We start from the raw sequence: 16,665 nt of genomic DNA, 5'->3' as shown, positions 1-16,665 counted from the left end.
TTGCAGCCATCATTGTTGTTTGGCAGGCCCAGGCTGGATTCGAACCTGCCACCTTAGGTGTATGTGGCTGGCGCCTTAGCCACTTGAGCCATAGGTGCCGAGCCTATTTTTATGTTCTTATTGGCTAACTCTAGTTGTCTTTTGATCTGCTTTTATTGACTATTTTGACTTCATTATTGGTTATTTTTCCATGCTTTTTTGTGTCTAGTAATTTTTGCTACATTCTTGACACTGTGGTGATGTGTTACAGAGGCTGTGTGTCATGTTATCATCACCTAAGGAATACTGAATTTTGTTCTGGCAGGCAATTAAATTACCAACAGACCACCTGGATCCTTTTGGGAAGGGTCTATTTTGGTTGCTTCTGCTCTTTGTGTGAAGTTCTTACTCTAGGACACTGTCCTGTCTCTAGAGGGTGGCCTTTGTAGGGCCTCAACTGAATCCCAAGTGCATTCACCAAGATCTTCTGTTCTGTCTGGGCTTGAACTTCAGTGTCCCCCAGCACTGCAGAAGTGCTTCCATTTCTGATTACCCTTCAGATTCTCAGAAGCTGTCTTCTGAGGCTTCAGGGCATTGCCTTATATATATATATGTACACCTTAGGAGCTGACGAGGACCTGCGGGAAGTTTTGCTCAGATTTCTGGAGCTCCTTTTCGGCCACTCTCTCCTCTGCAGTACCCTGCTCTCCACATCCCAGCTTCCCTAGCAGCCCTAGCCAGATCCTGATCTTCATTTTCTCCTACAAAGGAGACGTGTTTTCTGCTAGGGGGCTGGAAATACCCTGTCTACCAGCACAGCAGTGGAGAGGATGCCCTCAGGGAAAGTGCTCCTTGTCTAGAGGACCCTACCCCTGATTGGTGTGTTATGTTCAGCTCCCACGGTTTTTTATTGCAGAAGACTGAGTCTAATGCCAGCTACTCCTTGGTGTCTAGGCCCTGGGCACTCTGTGTGTAGTGAAAATTCCCAGGAGTTCCTTCTCAAGCATGCAGTAAGCCCTGGTGTGTCCCACACCACCAGGCAGCCGGACTCCCTCCTTGACCTAAAATGTCATCTTTTTCTCTTTACACGCACTCTCAGACCTGATCTGAGGATGAGTGAGGCTGCCCGATGCCCCTGGAAACCTGATACCATGCAGCCCTCTGTGGGTCTCTGCTTCCTGGGCATGACCTGAAGTAGGCTCAGGCTCTGCACCCCTCTGCATTCTTCCCCCTCCCTCCCATGCTCAGCTCTTAGTGCTGGGTCATGATGTCCTTCCTTCTCTCACCAACTTATGAGACCCCTTCAGGGCCCCTCCTGCTAGGAAGACATGCCATACTCTTCTCATCTCCAGCGTGTCCCCTGGTGGTCAGCAGCCTTTTTGACTCATGAGGGGCATTTACAGGTACTGGGAGTTTTTAAGAAGTGTGAGGTGTCCCAAGACACAGATCCTTCTGAAAGAAAACAGGTGGCATCAGGACACCTGTCATAGGAGTGGGGCTTACTGCATGGGCCCAGCTGAAGGAGTAGTCCTGGCTCCACGCACAGGACTGGCTCAGAAGGCCTTTCTGGACCAAGACACAGGTCCTCTTCCGAGGACACCTGCTGTGGGATAGAGGGTACTCTGCTTCAGTGCCTCAGGCAATGGCTGGTCTGCAGCACTTAGGCATGGCCAGCCCTGGTGGGAGCAGCTGCAACGGCAAGTGACCACACTGGGGTTGGTAATGACCCCCTGTGGGGAGCACGCTTTGTGGATATTTTGGGGCACATGTGCAGGGAGCCCTCAGTACTATGGGACAGGGATGGGATCATGTCAGCGCTCTCTACAGTCAGTGGCTGCTTGGAAAATGCAGGTTCGCAGGCTCCACCCTAGAAATTCTATTTCTGTGCATCTGGGGGACTAAAGGGTTTGCCTGTTGACAGGGACCCTGGGTTGCTATGCCCTGGAGCTGGCTAGGGCCATATGCTGGTAAGCTTGTGCCTGGAGGGGAGCCCAGGGGGCCACTAGGATCTGTGTTTCAGAGCCTCGAGGCTGCAGTGATACTTCCAGACTTGTGGTAAATCTGCCATGCAGAAAGGTGAGAGGTGCAGGGCCGTGGCTACAGGAATCTCTGAATCCTGCAGTGCCAGCTGCAGTGTCCCTGGCCTGGCTGGGCTGGGCATTGTCCCCACCCACTACCTGAGGTTAGATATGCACTGCATTGGAAACAGCTCCCCAGAGTGAGGTTGACAGGATGTTTCCCTGGGGGGTGGCCAAGAAATCTCGGTGTTTCCAGCCTAACAGAAACTCTGGATGGGGGAGGCCAGTGGCTGTAGGAGGCTCTCTCTGGGACACTGCCTGATCTGTACTTAGGTGAGTCCCCTGGCCTGAGTGACCACAGCTTCCTGAGTTTTTGCCTGGGTGGGTCATGCAGTGGTGCTTGGGCGTATCACCTAACAACACATGTGGGGCCTCTCTGGGAGGTCTGTTCCCCGACCCCTACTTCAGGTCACGTGCCCAGTATCTCTGGAGATGGCGTCTGTGGGTCAAGGCTTTTAATTTCTTGTTTCTCCATGAAAGAAAAGTAATGTTTCTGAAACACCTGCACAAGAGTGTGGATGCCAGGCCAGGCTGCTTGTTACGATGTTTTGTGTTTGCCCCTTTGCTTTTACTGATTGACTGTGCTGCCTTGTTCAGCATTTCTGTGCTCAAGTAAATGGAAATTTGGCGATTAAGGTTTTCTAACGTGAATTCCATGATCTGGGCTAATTAGATACCTCATGTCTTCAGCACTGACTGACTCATTCATTAGCTCCTTTTAACTTTAAACAACACCTAAAGCAGCAGGGCCCTATTCTGCTCTGTAGTTTGAATACGTATTTCAAACCAAGTTGTTCATCCTGAGTCCCTGAAGACCTTGTCTTCTTGTCAACCTACTGCTGCCCCTGATGACACCCACAGCGCCCAGGTCTGTCCTTTGAACTTTGGGACGCTGCTGCGGGTCTGCCTGGCCTGTGCCCTGTGTACGGCACCCACCTCCTGGCCAATCGCATCCCTGTGGCACTGGGTGCAGCCTAGTGTTCCCAGTTAGGCAACAGCTGTGTCCCAGAAGGACTTCTGAAGCTGCTGTTCACACATTGAATGTAAAGAGCCATGTTTTCAGGAGGGGAGTCTACAGGAAGGCCCTACCCTTCACAGCCAGCCACCCTGGCTGGTCACAGGGATGCCTGGAGGTCAGTCTAGTTGGGTGCCTCCATCCTGCCATCTGGCCTGCTTGTCCTGGTGCCGTCACTGTACCCCAAAAGTCTCAGCTTGCAGCAAGGATAATAAAAGACAACACACCCCACAAATCCATGCAGCCAATCTATGTGCCTAGAGGCTGGCAGGGCCCTACCTGCCCACCCTGCCCCAGTGAGCGGTCAGGGTACTTTCAGGTCAGCTGCTATACCGTGGTATCCCTCACTGCCTCCATCTGCTGCCGGGGTGTGAGTGACTCTTTTCCCCTCTGCCCTCTGGGTAGTGGGAAACAGGAGCTCCAAGTGGCTTCTCCCAGCCCCCCTGCACCAGAAGCCCCTCAGGTCAGCTTGGGACGGCATGCGTGGCTGGATCCTTCAGGAAAGTGTCTCACCTGGCTGAGCAGGGGGTGGACACTGTCACTCAGCATGGTTGCAGCTCCAGTCAGCTGGCTGAGCGGGGGTGGGCGCCGTCCCTCTGCTCAGTGGTGGCTCTGGGGCTGGTTCAGAATGCTCCATTTTGCTTTGGCCTCAGACCCAAGCCAACAGGGCTGCACTGTGGGGGCCCCACCACGCCCATTTCTGTGGTAACCGCAGATCTGTGCCCTGCCTGCTGTGACTGTGTTCTGTTCTCCTTGTAGATGGAGGAGATAAAGTTTAAGGACAGAGCAGTCTTCGTGCTGGAGAGAGAGTTAGGGGTCCAGGCCGGCCACGCGCAGAGGCTGCAGCTACAGAAAGAGGCTCTAGATGAGCAGCTGTCCCAGGTCCGAGAGGCCGACCGGCACCTGGGCAGCCCCAGGCGGGAGCTCCCTCATGCAGGCGGTGCAGGAGACGCCTCAGACCACTCGGGAAGCCCTGTAAGCACCGCCCCAGGCCACCTGGCCCACCCGGCCTCACAGACAGGCAGGGCCACGCACCGCACAGCCTGCGAGGGCAGCTCCCCGGGGAGGCCAGAGCCCAAGTGCAGCTGACCCCTGTCTGAGTGCCCCCCAGCCAGGCCCCACCCCTCAGCTTATCTGCTTGTGGCCAGGAGGGCTGAAAGACGACACCTCCTTGCTCCTCACCACTGAGCACTGGCCCTGTCACCCTCCCGTGGGCCCCAGTCACTGGGGGTCCTGGCCCTTACTGGTTCTGTCCTGCCCTGGAACAGGCAAGGGGGCTGTCCTCCTCATGTGCTCCCTCCACCCCCTGGGCTCCGGCTCCCTGCGCAGCTCCCCGGCCAGGCCCCTCGTGTGGTGGTTCACAGCAGTCATGTCACCGGTCACCTTCCCACCTGCTTCTCCTCGACCACACCACTCCCTGCTCCCCTGGGCTGCTCACGGTGGTGGGGTCTGCATGGCTGTGGCGTCCATCGTGTCCTCATACAGGTTCCTCCGTGGTGGCTTTGGGATACCCTGGGAACCTACCTGCCATGGACCCTTAGAGCTGGTCTCTGGCCCTGGCCTCTCCTGCACCTGTTGACTGAGGAACTCAGGTCTCATCCAGGACCTTCCTGGACACCTGTTTCTTTGCTTTGAGGATACAATTCTATTTGGGCTGGGCCAGGCCTAGGACAGGGACATTTCAAAAATAGAAAAGGACGTTTTATAACTTATGATAAATGGATTGACTGAATTAGAGCCAGCCCCTCCTGCTCTGATACTCGATGGACTATTGCATTAACTCTCGAGAAATTTTGAAACTGGATTAAAATGTTTCCACTGATTTGTGAACCAAGTCTTGGTGGTTCCCAAGGTGACCCTTCAGAAACTCAATTTGAGTGGGCACACTGGGAAACCAGCTTTTGAAAGTCTTACACAGGCAGTTTGTCCTGTGTCCTGGCACAAGTCTGGAGAGTCATTCACCCGGCAAGGTAGCCCCTTCCTGCAGGTGCAGCCCCACAGAGCACAGTGGCTGCGGGTATCCCCGGCGTGACCCACGCCCGTGGCTCCTGCACCTGCATGCCCTTGCCCTCCATACTTGCACACTCTGGACAAATCTACTCCTTTCACTGTCCCCATCGTGCAGTCCGCAGGGACTGTGGTGCTGGGCAGAGCTGCCCCACCCAGCAGCCATGGGGCTCCAAGGCTATGATGGTGCGGAGCCTCTGGTTTCCATAGGGGGTCGGGGTTTGCAAGGGCTTTCCACATCTATATCTAGGAGCAGTTATTTGCAGTTGATTTTTGTTTTAGGAACAGCAGTTGGATGAAAAGGATGCCCGGCGCTTCCAACTGAAAATTGCAGAGCTGAGTGCAATCATCCGGAAGCTGGAGGACCGCAACGCCCTACTGTCGGAGGAGAGGAATGAGTTGGTGGGTGCAGCTTGTGGACCCAAGTCAAGGTCCCAGAATGGAGACGGGGCACATCCCCTTCTAGAATTCCCGTGGAAGGGAGGAACATGGTGACAAGGGCTGACCTTGACTCTGCACCTCTTGGCTGTGTTCCCATAAAACTTTACTAACAAAAACAGGTGGTGGGGGCTGGATTTGGCCCTCCAGGGATGGCTGTTGGATCCCTGCTCTGCATGGCTGGGAAAGTATCCTCTGCTCTGCACAGGCCCGGGAGGTGTGCAGACCCAGCCTTGGGGCGGGACTGACACCTCCAGTCCTTACAGCCATTGAAGCTTCTGAGCGATTTGAGCTCCTGGAGGGTGTGGGAACTACTCAGTTTGGAGAACGGCCTAGGGTGGGGGGTTTACTGCAGCTCTCCTCAGCAAGTACAACACTGGCCTCGGGCTGCTTCTCTTCATCCCCACCTGCCCCCTGGGGACACAGCCCAGCTGGACCTCAGGGTCACCTCGGTGCCAGGCAGGTGGACACCACCTGGCAGCCTGGACTGAATGTACCTCTTTCCAGGGCTGGAGCTCTGCTGAGCATGCCAACTCCAAGTGGACGCCTGTTGGTGCTCTGGCATCTGAGCAGACATCAAGTGGTGTGACTGACGTGTCTTTCAGTTAAAGCGTTTGAGAGAAGCTGAGAGCCAGTATAAGCCGCTGCTGGACAAGAACAAACGCCTCACTCGGAAGAACGAGGATCTGTCTCACACTTTACGTCGGATAGAAAACAAGTTGAAGTTTGTCACCCAGGAGAACATAGAGATGGTGAGGGCTGGGCCAGAGAGTGGGCCAGCGGCAGAGGCCGCAGCCCCTCATGTCTCTAAGTGGAAGAAGGGGGACAGCCGGGGGGCCAGGCCTCACACATGTGTGGGAGAGGAACCTGAAGCCGTCCAGGCCCAACTCTGAGGCTGCTCGTCTGCGCAGGGTGCAGGGAGACCCCAGGTCCCACGTGCAGTCAGGCCACTGCACCCGGTGTCCACCTGTCCCCTGTGACGTGGGCTGCTCCGTTTGCAGAGACAGAGAGCCGGGATTATACGAAGACCCAGCTCCTTAAATGACCTTGATCAGAGTCAAGACGAGAGAGAAATCGACTTCCTGAAAATGCAGATTGCTGATCAGCAGAGCCTCATAGACGAGCTCTCTAAGGTGACAGGGTGAGGGTGCTGGCCCTGGAGGTGGGGGGACACTGACAGCCAGCGGGAGATGAGGAAGGGTGGGCGTCTGTGGGGCCCCTGAGGCTGGGCCCTGGTGTGGCTGCTGCGCTAGGTGGTCTTTCCTGCGACCATCTGCACCCTCATCTCCAAGACTCCTCCCTCCCAGTGCCCTGGCCCAGTGGTGCCACCTCATTCCTGCACCTGCTGTGGCAAACCTGCACCCAAGGGGGCTGCAGCGGCCAGTTATCCACTCACAGCTCTGGAGGCCGCCAGTCCAAAACCGAGGTGTTGACGGGGCCATGCTCCCTCCTGTGTCCTCTCTGCCACCGTGCAGCCCCTGGTGCCTGTTGGCTCATTATGCCCATCTCTGCCCCACCTGCCTATGGCTTTCTCCTCTTCTGTGTCATGGGAACCTTGTCTGGGTTTAGGCCTCACCTCATCCAGGGAAGCCTTTGCTTAGTCACTTGCAGGCTCAGTTTCCAAGCCGGGTAACTTGCACAGGGAGGGAGAACAACTGTGACCACATCTCTTGGGAACACCATGTGGTCCACACTGCCCCCTGTGGCCCCTGCACCCAGCACAGCTCTGGGTATCCCAGTTTGGGGCACCTTCTGCATCTTGTTGGGGTCCTGATTGGCACTGTAGTGAGGACATCTCCAAACACGCTGCCCTCAGCTACTCTGTGTCCTCTGGAAGGGACAGCAGCATCCCCGTCACCAACACACACACTTGGGAGGCACTAGGCTGTCTTTTCAGTGACTAAAGCCACCACCAAAGAGCGATGGGATGGGACGCAGAAGGGCCCCTGCCCACCACGGCTGTGAGGCAGGGTCTCCCCACTGTGCTTCAGGGCTTTCCCTTGTTTAGTTCCACAGAGAGCCTCAATCTCAACAATAAGAGTTTATGAGGAACACGGGAAAGGGCAAGATCTTGGTCAATTGCAAATGCACAATATTTCTATTTTCAAGGCCTCTTTCTCCCTGCTGCTGAGTAAGCAAGTGGCCCATTCATTCACCTGGCGCTCTCCAGTGTTCCCCACACTCCTTGGGGCGCAGCTCAGGAGAGGAGGAAGGCAGGCAGGACACAAGCCTCCTCCTTGGGCGGGCGTAGGGTCAGGGTACGGCAGGGGCGCCGCCCCCACAGGGCCCTCTGGTGGGACAAAGCCTGCAGTGCTGGTTCCCTAACGTTCTATGTTCTTTTCCTAGACCCTGGAGACCGCCGGATATGTGAAAAGCGTGTTAGTAAGTGCCCATCAGCGTCTCCCCACTGCCCCATGCTCCCCTTCCCTGTGTGAACCATGTCCTGTGCTTCCATGTGCCCCGTGTCCCATACTCGTGTTCCCCATGTGGTTGACCGTGTGCCCATTCTGTGCCGGCGGCGCCTCAGACTAGGCCTAGTCTTTTGGACAGATCTGTTGTCATCACAGCACTGCCTGACCAGGCTTTGGTCTGGTGACTGAGAATGCCCCCAGTATGGTCCCAGTGGGGACAGAGTGCTGATTATTCTGTTCAGCTCTGAAAGGCCAGATCAGACAGCCACCTTGTCTGGGAGCTCGCTCTATGCGGTCTCTCCCTGGCTGGCACGGACAGGCACCTTGGTCTGGCCGGTTAACTGTCAAGGTCACAAAGGTGCGGCATAGCTTCCCTGGAGAGAAGCAGACCCCTGGCCCCCACACAGGTGTGAACCGTTCCTATAGGGCACTGAGGGACCTGGGCCTCAGTCCTCCTCGGACTTGTCATGCCTGTCTGTACCCCTCAAACCGCCTGCCTCTGCAACTCACAAAGGAGGGGAGTGGGTGGCCCTGTGAGCAGAGCCTCAGCCCTGCAAGGAAGGGCTCCCAGGCTGCCGAGCAGCCCTGCCAGGGGCCTGTGTTACAGTGTGTGAGCCACTAACCCGGCCGGGCCTGTCTGCGGGTCAGCCCAGATGATGACACAAAACATCAGAGAGTGGCTCTGAGACTGGGAGAGCATCCCCCGACTTAAATCTCTTCAACTGGTTTCTACAGGAGCGTGATAAGCTTTTAAGATACCGGAAACAAAGAAAGAAAATGGCAAAACTCCCCAAGGTAAAGTGCAGCATGTGGCACACACGTATATCAAATGGGTGTTTTAAAAAGCTGCTTACCAGGGGCAGCGCCTGTGGCTCAAAGGAGTGGGCTGCTGGCCCCATATACCAGAGGCGGTGGGTTCAAACCCAGCCCTGGTCAAAAACTGCAAAAAAAAAAAAAAAAAAAAAATGCTTACCAGGAATGAATTCTTCCTTTGGAGGTGAAAAGAAGTAATTTGTATTATTTCTAAAAATGTTATTGTGAAATAACCAAAACAGGATCTAACGTAAATGTCTGCTTATAATTTTAAGTTAAAAAATTCAACCTTCTTTGGCTCAGCGCCTGTAGCTCAGCAGCTAGGGTGCCAGCCACACACACTGGAGCTAGCAGGTTTGAATCTAGCCTAGGCCTGCCAAACAACAATGACAACTATAACCAAAAAATAGGGGGCGCCTGTAGTCCCAGCTACTTGGGAGGCTGAGGCAAGAGAATCACTTAAGCCCAAGAGTTTGAGGTAGCTGTGAGCTGTGACGCCACAACACTCTACTGAGGTCAACAGCTTGAGACTGTCTCAAAAATAAATAAATAAATAAGTAAAAATCCAACCGTATTCTTTTAATTTCTGAGAAAAGATATGAATTCATGATAACAATACTGACAATAATACTGATAATACTGATACTGATAATACTGATGTTGGAGAGGAACACTGGCCTGGGGGCTGAGCTCCCTGTTGCCTGGGAGGCACAGCTGGGCTCCCACATCTATGGACATATAGCTTAGCCTGGGGCTGTTCCTACTTATCACTGCACTATGCCCAGTGAGGGCCTGTCCCAGACATTCACTGTCCCCAGCCACTCTCGCAGGCTGTGTCCACAGCCCCTGTGGGCAGACCTGCATCTCTAGAACATTTGAAGGCCTAGAGGAATTTCCCTGCGATAAGGTGCTGGCCTGTGACTGTCCGTGAACATGATGGGGCCCAGTGAGGCCTCAGCAGGAGGCTGCTTCAGGAAGTTAGGCAGAGGGTGTCCAGTGGGAGGACAATGGGATGATGAGGGTGACAGGAGTAGGCTGGGCTGGTGTCCTGGCTAAGACTTGATAATCAGAGGCCAGAGGGGCTGACATTGGGGCTTGTTGAGTTTGCCCGATTTTGGAAATTTCCCTGAGAAGTCTGGAGGAAAACTGGAGAACTAGGAAATGTTTCTCTGGCCAGGGCTGGACCCTAAAACTGCAAGCACAGGTGGCTGCTTCTCCCACAGCCCCATGGGGTTGGTGCCTGGAGGATGCACACAGGAGATGGGCCAAGGCTGGCTTGGGGGCTGCAGGGTATCTTGGGGCCCAGGAGGAGTTTTGCTGGAAGGTTCTGATAGAGAGACCATGAGGGAGACCTGGGGCTGAGAAAGGAAGGGGACCCTGAGTGTGACCGAGAAAGGTGGCAGGACTTTGGATTTTGTGACATTTCTAAACCTAAGTGAGGAAACCTGAGGTTTTTGAAAGCAGGGCATAAGGAGAGGTGGGGGCACAGACGTAGGTATGAGTCTGGGGACCCTGAAGCAAGGCCTCACAAACTGGGGTGGGGGACTCATATTCCATTATGTTTTCATTGTGATCTGTCAAGAATAGATACTTTTTAAATGAAAACAAAAACACTTTATTGGAGATGTGACCACACCTCAGGGCCCATGCTCACCGTCCTCCTGGGGTATCCCACTGGGTGCCAGTGGCAGACGGTGACCGTGGTTCTCAGAGAGCAGCAGAGACCTTGTCCCCTAGAAGGTCCCCCTCACCAGGAGGGTCAAGTCTAGGACTGGCTTATCTATAGGCCTGCAGCCCTGCCCCCTGCCTGAGGCTACCACCTGGACAGCTCGGGGGCTGTAGACAGAGATGGGGCTGGGCCTCATGGCAGGGGATGGGGAGAGGAGGCAGAGTGGGCAGAGGCCGGGGCCCAGGCTTTGCTGACTTGCTGCATCTCTGTCTGTCACAGCCAGTTGTCGTGGAGACCTTCTTTGGCTATGATGAAGAAGCTTCCCTGGAATCCGATGGCTCTTCCATCTCTTATCAGACGGACCGGACGGACCAGACCCCATGTACCCCAGACGATGACTTGGAGGAGGTAGCTTGAGTCTTGCTGTGGTTCTCGCACCTGCCATGGAGTGTCTGTGACAGGGCCAGCCCTGGGGGACACCAAGATAGGGTGGGGTGTGGGGTGGGTAGGGACCTAGTCATTTGCATGGTGAGAAGCGCTGCCTGCAGTACCCAGGCTCAAACCATGGCCACTATGCTCCTTCCCACCACCAAGCTTTGCCTTCTACAGAGGGGTACAGGGCTCCAACAGGAGGTCAGATCCAATGCCCAGACCACATGAGGGCAACAGAGACATTTCTTTCTGGTAAGGAAATGGCCAGCCTCTTCCAGACTAGTCACTCTCCAGTCCAGGCAGCTGTCTCAGCACTGGGGGCCAGAGATAGTGCTTAATGTTGTAGGTCTGGGTCCAACTGGCCAGCTCCAGTAGTGGTGGCCCCTGGCCTGACTAGACCTAGAGGCAAGGCCAGGGATTAGGCCTCCCCAGGTTGGTGCTGGAAGGCAGCCAGATGGCTGTGGCCCTGCCTAGAGATCCAAGACATGGTATAGCAGCCCTGGGGCATAGGGTGGGGAAGGGACCAGGGCCAGTCCCAGTCTCCAGGCTCTGTCACTCCTGGGCATGGCCCACCCTTCTAACCTCAGGGGTGCACTGGGGTCCCCTGAAGGCAGCAGCAGACCCACCTCCCTTTCTCTGGTCTGGCAGGTGTCATCCTAGCCAGAAGGCCGAGGCTGTGGGTGCTAGCCTGGAGTGCATGGGCCTGAGAGGAGACGTGTGGCCCTGGGGACACAGCCAGCTCTCTTCCCTGGGCACATGTCAGTGGAACAGAGCAGACCAGTGTGTGGGCCTGGTCGTGCATGAAGGGTGCCAGCCCAGCCCCATCCCTGCCCCATCCCTGCCCCAGGGCTCGCTTTCCTGCATGCTGCAGGGAGTTTCTTCACTTTGATAGGAAGACTCCCTGAAGTAGCTGGGAAGCTCAATGGCCCCATGGTTTGTGGGTGCTGAGGGCCAGCTGTGACACTGTGTCCCTGCATGTGTCATGTCCACACCCCTCCAGGGCATGGCCAAGGAGGAGACAGAGCTGAGGTTCCGGCAGCTGACCATGGAGTATCAGGCCCTACAACGTGCCTACGCCTTGCTGCAGGAGCAGGTCGGAGGGACCCTGGACGCAGAGCGAGAAGTTAAGGTCTAACTGACTTCTACTCCACGACATTCCGGCTGCATCTGGCTCCTTCCTGTCTGACCCCATGGCCCTGGCAGGGACACCTGCACCATCACCCCTCCTGGCCAAGCCCCTCTCTTCTGTGGTCTCTTTAGGTCCTGGGGACACTCACTGAGCACAGAGACCAGGGCTGGGCTGAGTGGGGAAGGGTGAGGAGAGCCCAGCAGTGAGAGTGAGGGTCCTGGAGAGTCCAGTGGTGGTGCCCTAGGACCTGCAGGGCAGGGGGAGTCAGGTAGCTCCCAGGGTTGGGAGCATGGAGATGGCCAGGCCCGTGTGTGAACATTTGCCAGGCTTGCTGAGATTGTTCTCACTCAGCAAATGTTGAGCTCAGATGCTGTGCCTGCTTCATCCTGAGCCTGCCCTGCCCATGTCCCTGCTTCCCTGGACCAGCCCTGGGCGTTGGCGGCAGAAAAGCCCAAATGCACAGCTGGCTAGCGCCATCTGCTGGCTGCAGGGGCAGAGTGGGCAACAGGCCATGTGGGGAGTTCCTGGGTAAAGGGTCCCCCTGGGTCAGGGGCCCCTGCTGCAGGAGCTGCATCTTGCAGGGAGATGAGTGAATCCCTCGGGGCCTTCCGGAACTGGTGGGGTGGGGTCTGGGGTTCCAGTCAGGGCTGTCCCCCCAAACCACCTTGCAAGACCAGAGGCACCACTGTCCTGCAGCTTGGGCCAGATGGAGGACATGCTGCTTGGGATGATGGACGGTGGCGGCTGAGCACCCCAGCAGTGTCCATCCTGGGTTCTGCAGGGAGTCACCGGGCCTCACTGTCTGTCCTCTCACCCACTGGCATGACTCAGTTTCCCCTCCTGCCTTCCTGGGCATTTCCTTGAGGGCATCTGTGTGAATGTCAGCAGAAAGTCCCGCCCTCCCCTCCCAGCCCTCCTGAGTGTGCCTGTCCCAGGAGGCAACTTCCCCTCCTTGGTTTAGAAAGGAGGTTCATCAGCTCAGCAGGGACTTGAAATGTCCCCTCTTTGAGTTTTTTGACAACTTTTGCACAACCCTTGGAGAAAGAAAAAAATCAAGTCTCTGTTCAGATGGTCATAAATCCCAGGGGTATGTGGGGTGTGACTGGCCAGAGCATGACTCCCGCACACGGGAGGCAGTGCAGGGCCTCAGTGCTGGGTCCTTTGGGACCTACAGGAGACTCTTGTTTCCCTCTCACCACTGGCTGACAGGGAAACACCTGATCGAGGGCAGATGGAAACAAAGAACCTACAAGATTTTGCTAGAGAGTAAAAAAGTCCAAACTATATTTAAATTTTTTAAATGGCATTTAGAATTAGAGAGAAATCTGATGCAGAGAAGTACAATGTGATTATTTTAAAACTTAGAAAACACAGACAAGATTAGTGAAGAAAATAGATAACCCAGGAGTCCAGGCAGCCTGACTCTGTGTTAAAGCTGGAAGTGTCACCCTCACTGCTCAAGTCCAGGAGCCCACAGGGATCACGGAAGGGCAGAGACAGGGCCATGAGAGGCATCTGATGGTGTGGCAGGGGCTGTGGGCAGCCCTGGTCCTGCAGAGGCTTGGTGTCCTCATCTGGAAATACAGGGCTGGGACAAGCTGGCACCGCCCGTGCTCTGCATCCCTTGTGGGTGGGGGAGCAGGTTTGGTGGGGAGAATGGGAGCCCCAATCTGCACACGGGGCCTAACAGGGCCCCAGAGCTCAGTGCACTGCCACAGGCCCTCCTTGAGCTGAAGGACTCTCAGGCCCTGTGCCCAGCTGCCTCCAAAGGCTACCCCACCCATGGGTCTGGGAGCTGTCCCCAGAGAGGGCAGGAGAAGCACTGGGGAGAGATGCCTGGCAGTTTGGACCCCACCAGAGCAAATTAGTCAGGGAGAGCAGCTCAGCCCCCAGCTAGGAGCCCAGGTGGCACTCAGAAGGAACTTCACAGACCAAAGTGCTGACACCTGCAGTGGGGGGCCTTCCTCCAAAAGGGGAGCTGGGGATGCAGGCTTAGCAGTGAGCCCCGGCCAGCAGGGTGCTCCTATGATGGGGGCACACCCTGTAGAGACCCCTGCTGTGCACCACTGTCACCCAAGGAGGCTAAAGCAACCCTCTCTAGCCAGGACAGGGCTCAGTCCTCATTGGCCGTTTCAGCCTGTACCAGGGATTCACCTGACACGCGCTCAAAGTAACCTGTAGGGTCTCCCATAAACTAAGCAAGATCACTGCTTCCAACACGCCTTAAAATTCTACCTTTCCCAGAAAGCCTTTCTTCCAAGGGAATGAATCGTCACTTGTCAAAGAGCTGAACCAGAGCAGACAGCGTCCTGCAAGGCCTGTGAGGTGTGCTGCTTGTCCGCACCTGGCTTTTAGGGAAAATTTGATGTATCTTTCCTCATCCTACAGACGCGTGAGCAGCTACAAGCAGAAGCGCAGAGGGCGCAGACGCGCATAGAGGACCTGGAGAAAGCCCTGGCGGCGCAGGGGCAGGTGCGGGGACCGCGGGGGCGGGGCCCGGTGTGAGTGGGCGGGGCCCGGGGTGAGTGGACTAGAAGCTTTCACCGTGGCAGTGCTTTCCGGAACCAGCGGCGTATGTCTCTAGGAATCCCGGCCCAAGCTTTGTGTAGGCAGGAATCTGCTCCATCATGGGAACAGGTCTCATAGACTTAGAACCCTGGTGGTTCTCTCGGCCGCCAGAGGGAAGCGCCCAGAGCCACTTCTGGCAGGAGCCACAGACTGTGATCTGGCTTCCCCGGAACCCCTCCTCCACGCTCACACGCACCCTGGAGGCGGCTCTCCAGGTTGCCCAGAAGCTGGTCCTTCCCTCCCCTCCCTCAGTGCAGCCACCCTCTTTTGGTTATTCAAGGCCATGCCTGTGGCCTCAGGGCTGGAGCAGCCTCTCCAGACCTGCTAGGCCCTAGATGGGGCTGAGGATGCCCTTGCGGATTGGGGAGGGCCTGTGAGAGCCCGGCCCATGGCTGTCCATGATGTTAACTGTAGGAATGACAGACAAGAGGATGGTGTGACCCCCAGTTGTACCACGCTGGCACCTGTAACCACCCCCGGGGCGCTGCACATACAGGCCTATGGGAATGGCACCCCCACTGCTCTGTATGCGGCTCCCAAGGACCAACAGGCCCTTCCCCAGCTGTCAGGGGACAGAGCAATCCCTAAGACATACGAGATGCTTAAGTCCTCTCACAGATGCTACTGTGTGTGCTGGAGAAGAAAGTGGCCGGGTGGCTGGGACATGGGTGGGTGTGGGGGGGACAAGGACCAGGACGAGGACCAGACTCCCTTCATTTGCAGAAATGACCCCTTTAAATTTGCTGAGAATTCCACAGATCACTTTGGAGAGAAGAAAAGTCTGATAAGTCCACTGTCTGAAGAAACCAGCTTTCCTCCTGGCACTCTATATTTAACAACGTAGGGGTCTGAAGCATGCCTGTGATCCCAGCACTCTGGGAGGCTGAGGCAGAAGGATGGCTGGAGGCCAGGAGTTAGAGACCAGCCTGATCAAGAGCAAATCCCCATCTCTTCCAAACATAGAAAAATTAGTGGGGTGCAGTGGCACGCACCTGTGATCCCAGCTACCCAGGAGGCTGAGGCAGGAAAGTCAGCGGTAGTGAGCTATGATGACACCACTGCACTCTAGCCAGTGCTACAGAGCGAGATCCTGTCCGAAAACCTCCCCCAACCTCCTAGATCACAATGTTGCTGGTTGGAGGATGGATGTGAGGGTTCTTGGTAGAAGAATGTGCTGAGGGTACTGGGTTCCTCCCAAGGCAGAGGTCAGTGGCCGTCAGCGAGGCCTCCACATGTGCTGGGCAGACAGTGCAAAGCCACTTTGCCCACTTGTCTGCCCACCACAGGAGAGTCTCTTCTCCCCCCCACTGAGATCCTCTCCCTGCCATGGACCCCCGATCTCTCAGTGGCCCCTGAATCATGACATCCTCATGTGCCACTAGGCACTCTGCAGTGTCCTCAAGGGTCTCTCGAGGAAGGGCAGCCCCTTCCTGCTCTTTAGGACACTCCAGAAGATGGACACATTTGAAGCTGTGTGTCTGGTTCCGCCACATCAGTTTACATGTTGGCTCCATGGTTTCTGCCCTATGTTTATCTCTTCATTTCAATTCTGTTTTCAAGGACATGAAGTGGATCGAAGAAAAGCAAGCGCTGTATCGAAGAAATCAGGAACTCGTAGAAAAGGTGAGCCCAGAGCCCCACCTGAAACCAGCAAGACCTGTTCCGTGGCGGGGGTAGGGCCAGTGGGGCTGAAGGGGGCTTCAGGCACAGGCTCCCTGATGGCTGTGTGAGCCCTTCCATGCCATGCACACTCGTGGGAGCCCCTCAGGAGCCCAGGGCCCCGCCATTCCCCCTCTGCTCCTAGAGTCGAGATGGCCTGGCACACTGAGCCTGTGCATTTTCCAAGGACACTGCCCATCTCTCAGCTCAGGACAGCTGTTTCCATAGACACTCGCACCCCTAAATGCTAGTGTGCGCATCTCAATGTGTTCATACTCAAACACATGCATGCTTAAATCCTCTTGTTCACAAGCATGCACACTCAAATGCTTGTGTGTACATTTACTTGCATGCACACAGTCGCTTGCCTGCACACACAGTCGCTTGCGTCCACACATAGTCACTTGCATACACACAGTCGCTTGCGTCCACACATAGTCACTTGCATACACACAGTCGCTTGCGTC

At 55.7% G+C, this 16,665-nt stretch overlaps 1 protein-coding gene across 4 annotated transcripts in view; it reads left to right on the top strand.

The window, feature by feature from the left end:
* The window catches only part of JAKMIP3 (Janus kinase and microtubule interacting protein 3), a 58,157-nt gene that overhangs the window by 20,301 nt on the left and 21,191 nt on the right, over window positions 1–16,665 (top strand). For 2 of the 4 annotated variants that reach the window (XM_003794054.1, XM_023515643.1), the window contains exons 3-12: window positions 3,832–4,047; window positions 5,362–5,481; window positions 6,123–6,269; window positions 6,519–6,650; window positions 7,864–7,899; window positions 8,664–8,723; window positions 10,690–10,818; window positions 11,843–11,971; window positions 14,360–14,443; window positions 16,100–16,162. In XM_003794054.1, coding sequence (XP_003794102.1) covers window positions 3,832–4,047; window positions 5,362–5,481; window positions 6,123–6,269; window positions 6,519–6,650; window positions 7,864–7,899; window positions 8,664–8,723; window positions 10,690–10,818; window positions 11,843–11,971; window positions 14,360–14,443; window positions 16,100–16,162 — 1,116 coding nt within the window. The remainder of the gene's footprint in view (window positions 1–3,831; window positions 4,048–5,361; window positions 5,482–6,122; window positions 6,270–6,518; window positions 6,651–7,863; window positions 7,900–8,663; window positions 8,724–10,689; window positions 10,819–11,842; window positions 11,972–14,359; window positions 14,444–16,099; window positions 16,163–16,665) is intronic. The other 2 variants (XM_023515646.1, XM_023515647.1) reach the window with 2 other exon arrangements.

Source organism: Otolemur garnettii, unplaced genomic scaffold (assembly GCF_000181295.1).
Source record: "Otolemur garnettii isolate 467f Iridium unplaced genomic scaffold, OtoGar3 scaffold00075, whole genome shotgun sequence".
Taxonomy (NCBI): domain Eukaryota; kingdom Metazoa; phylum Chordata; class Mammalia; order Primates; family Galagidae; genus Otolemur; species Otolemur garnettii.
Note: the sequence above shows the minus strand (reverse complement) of the source record. Positions and strands in the feature narration are given on the sequence as shown.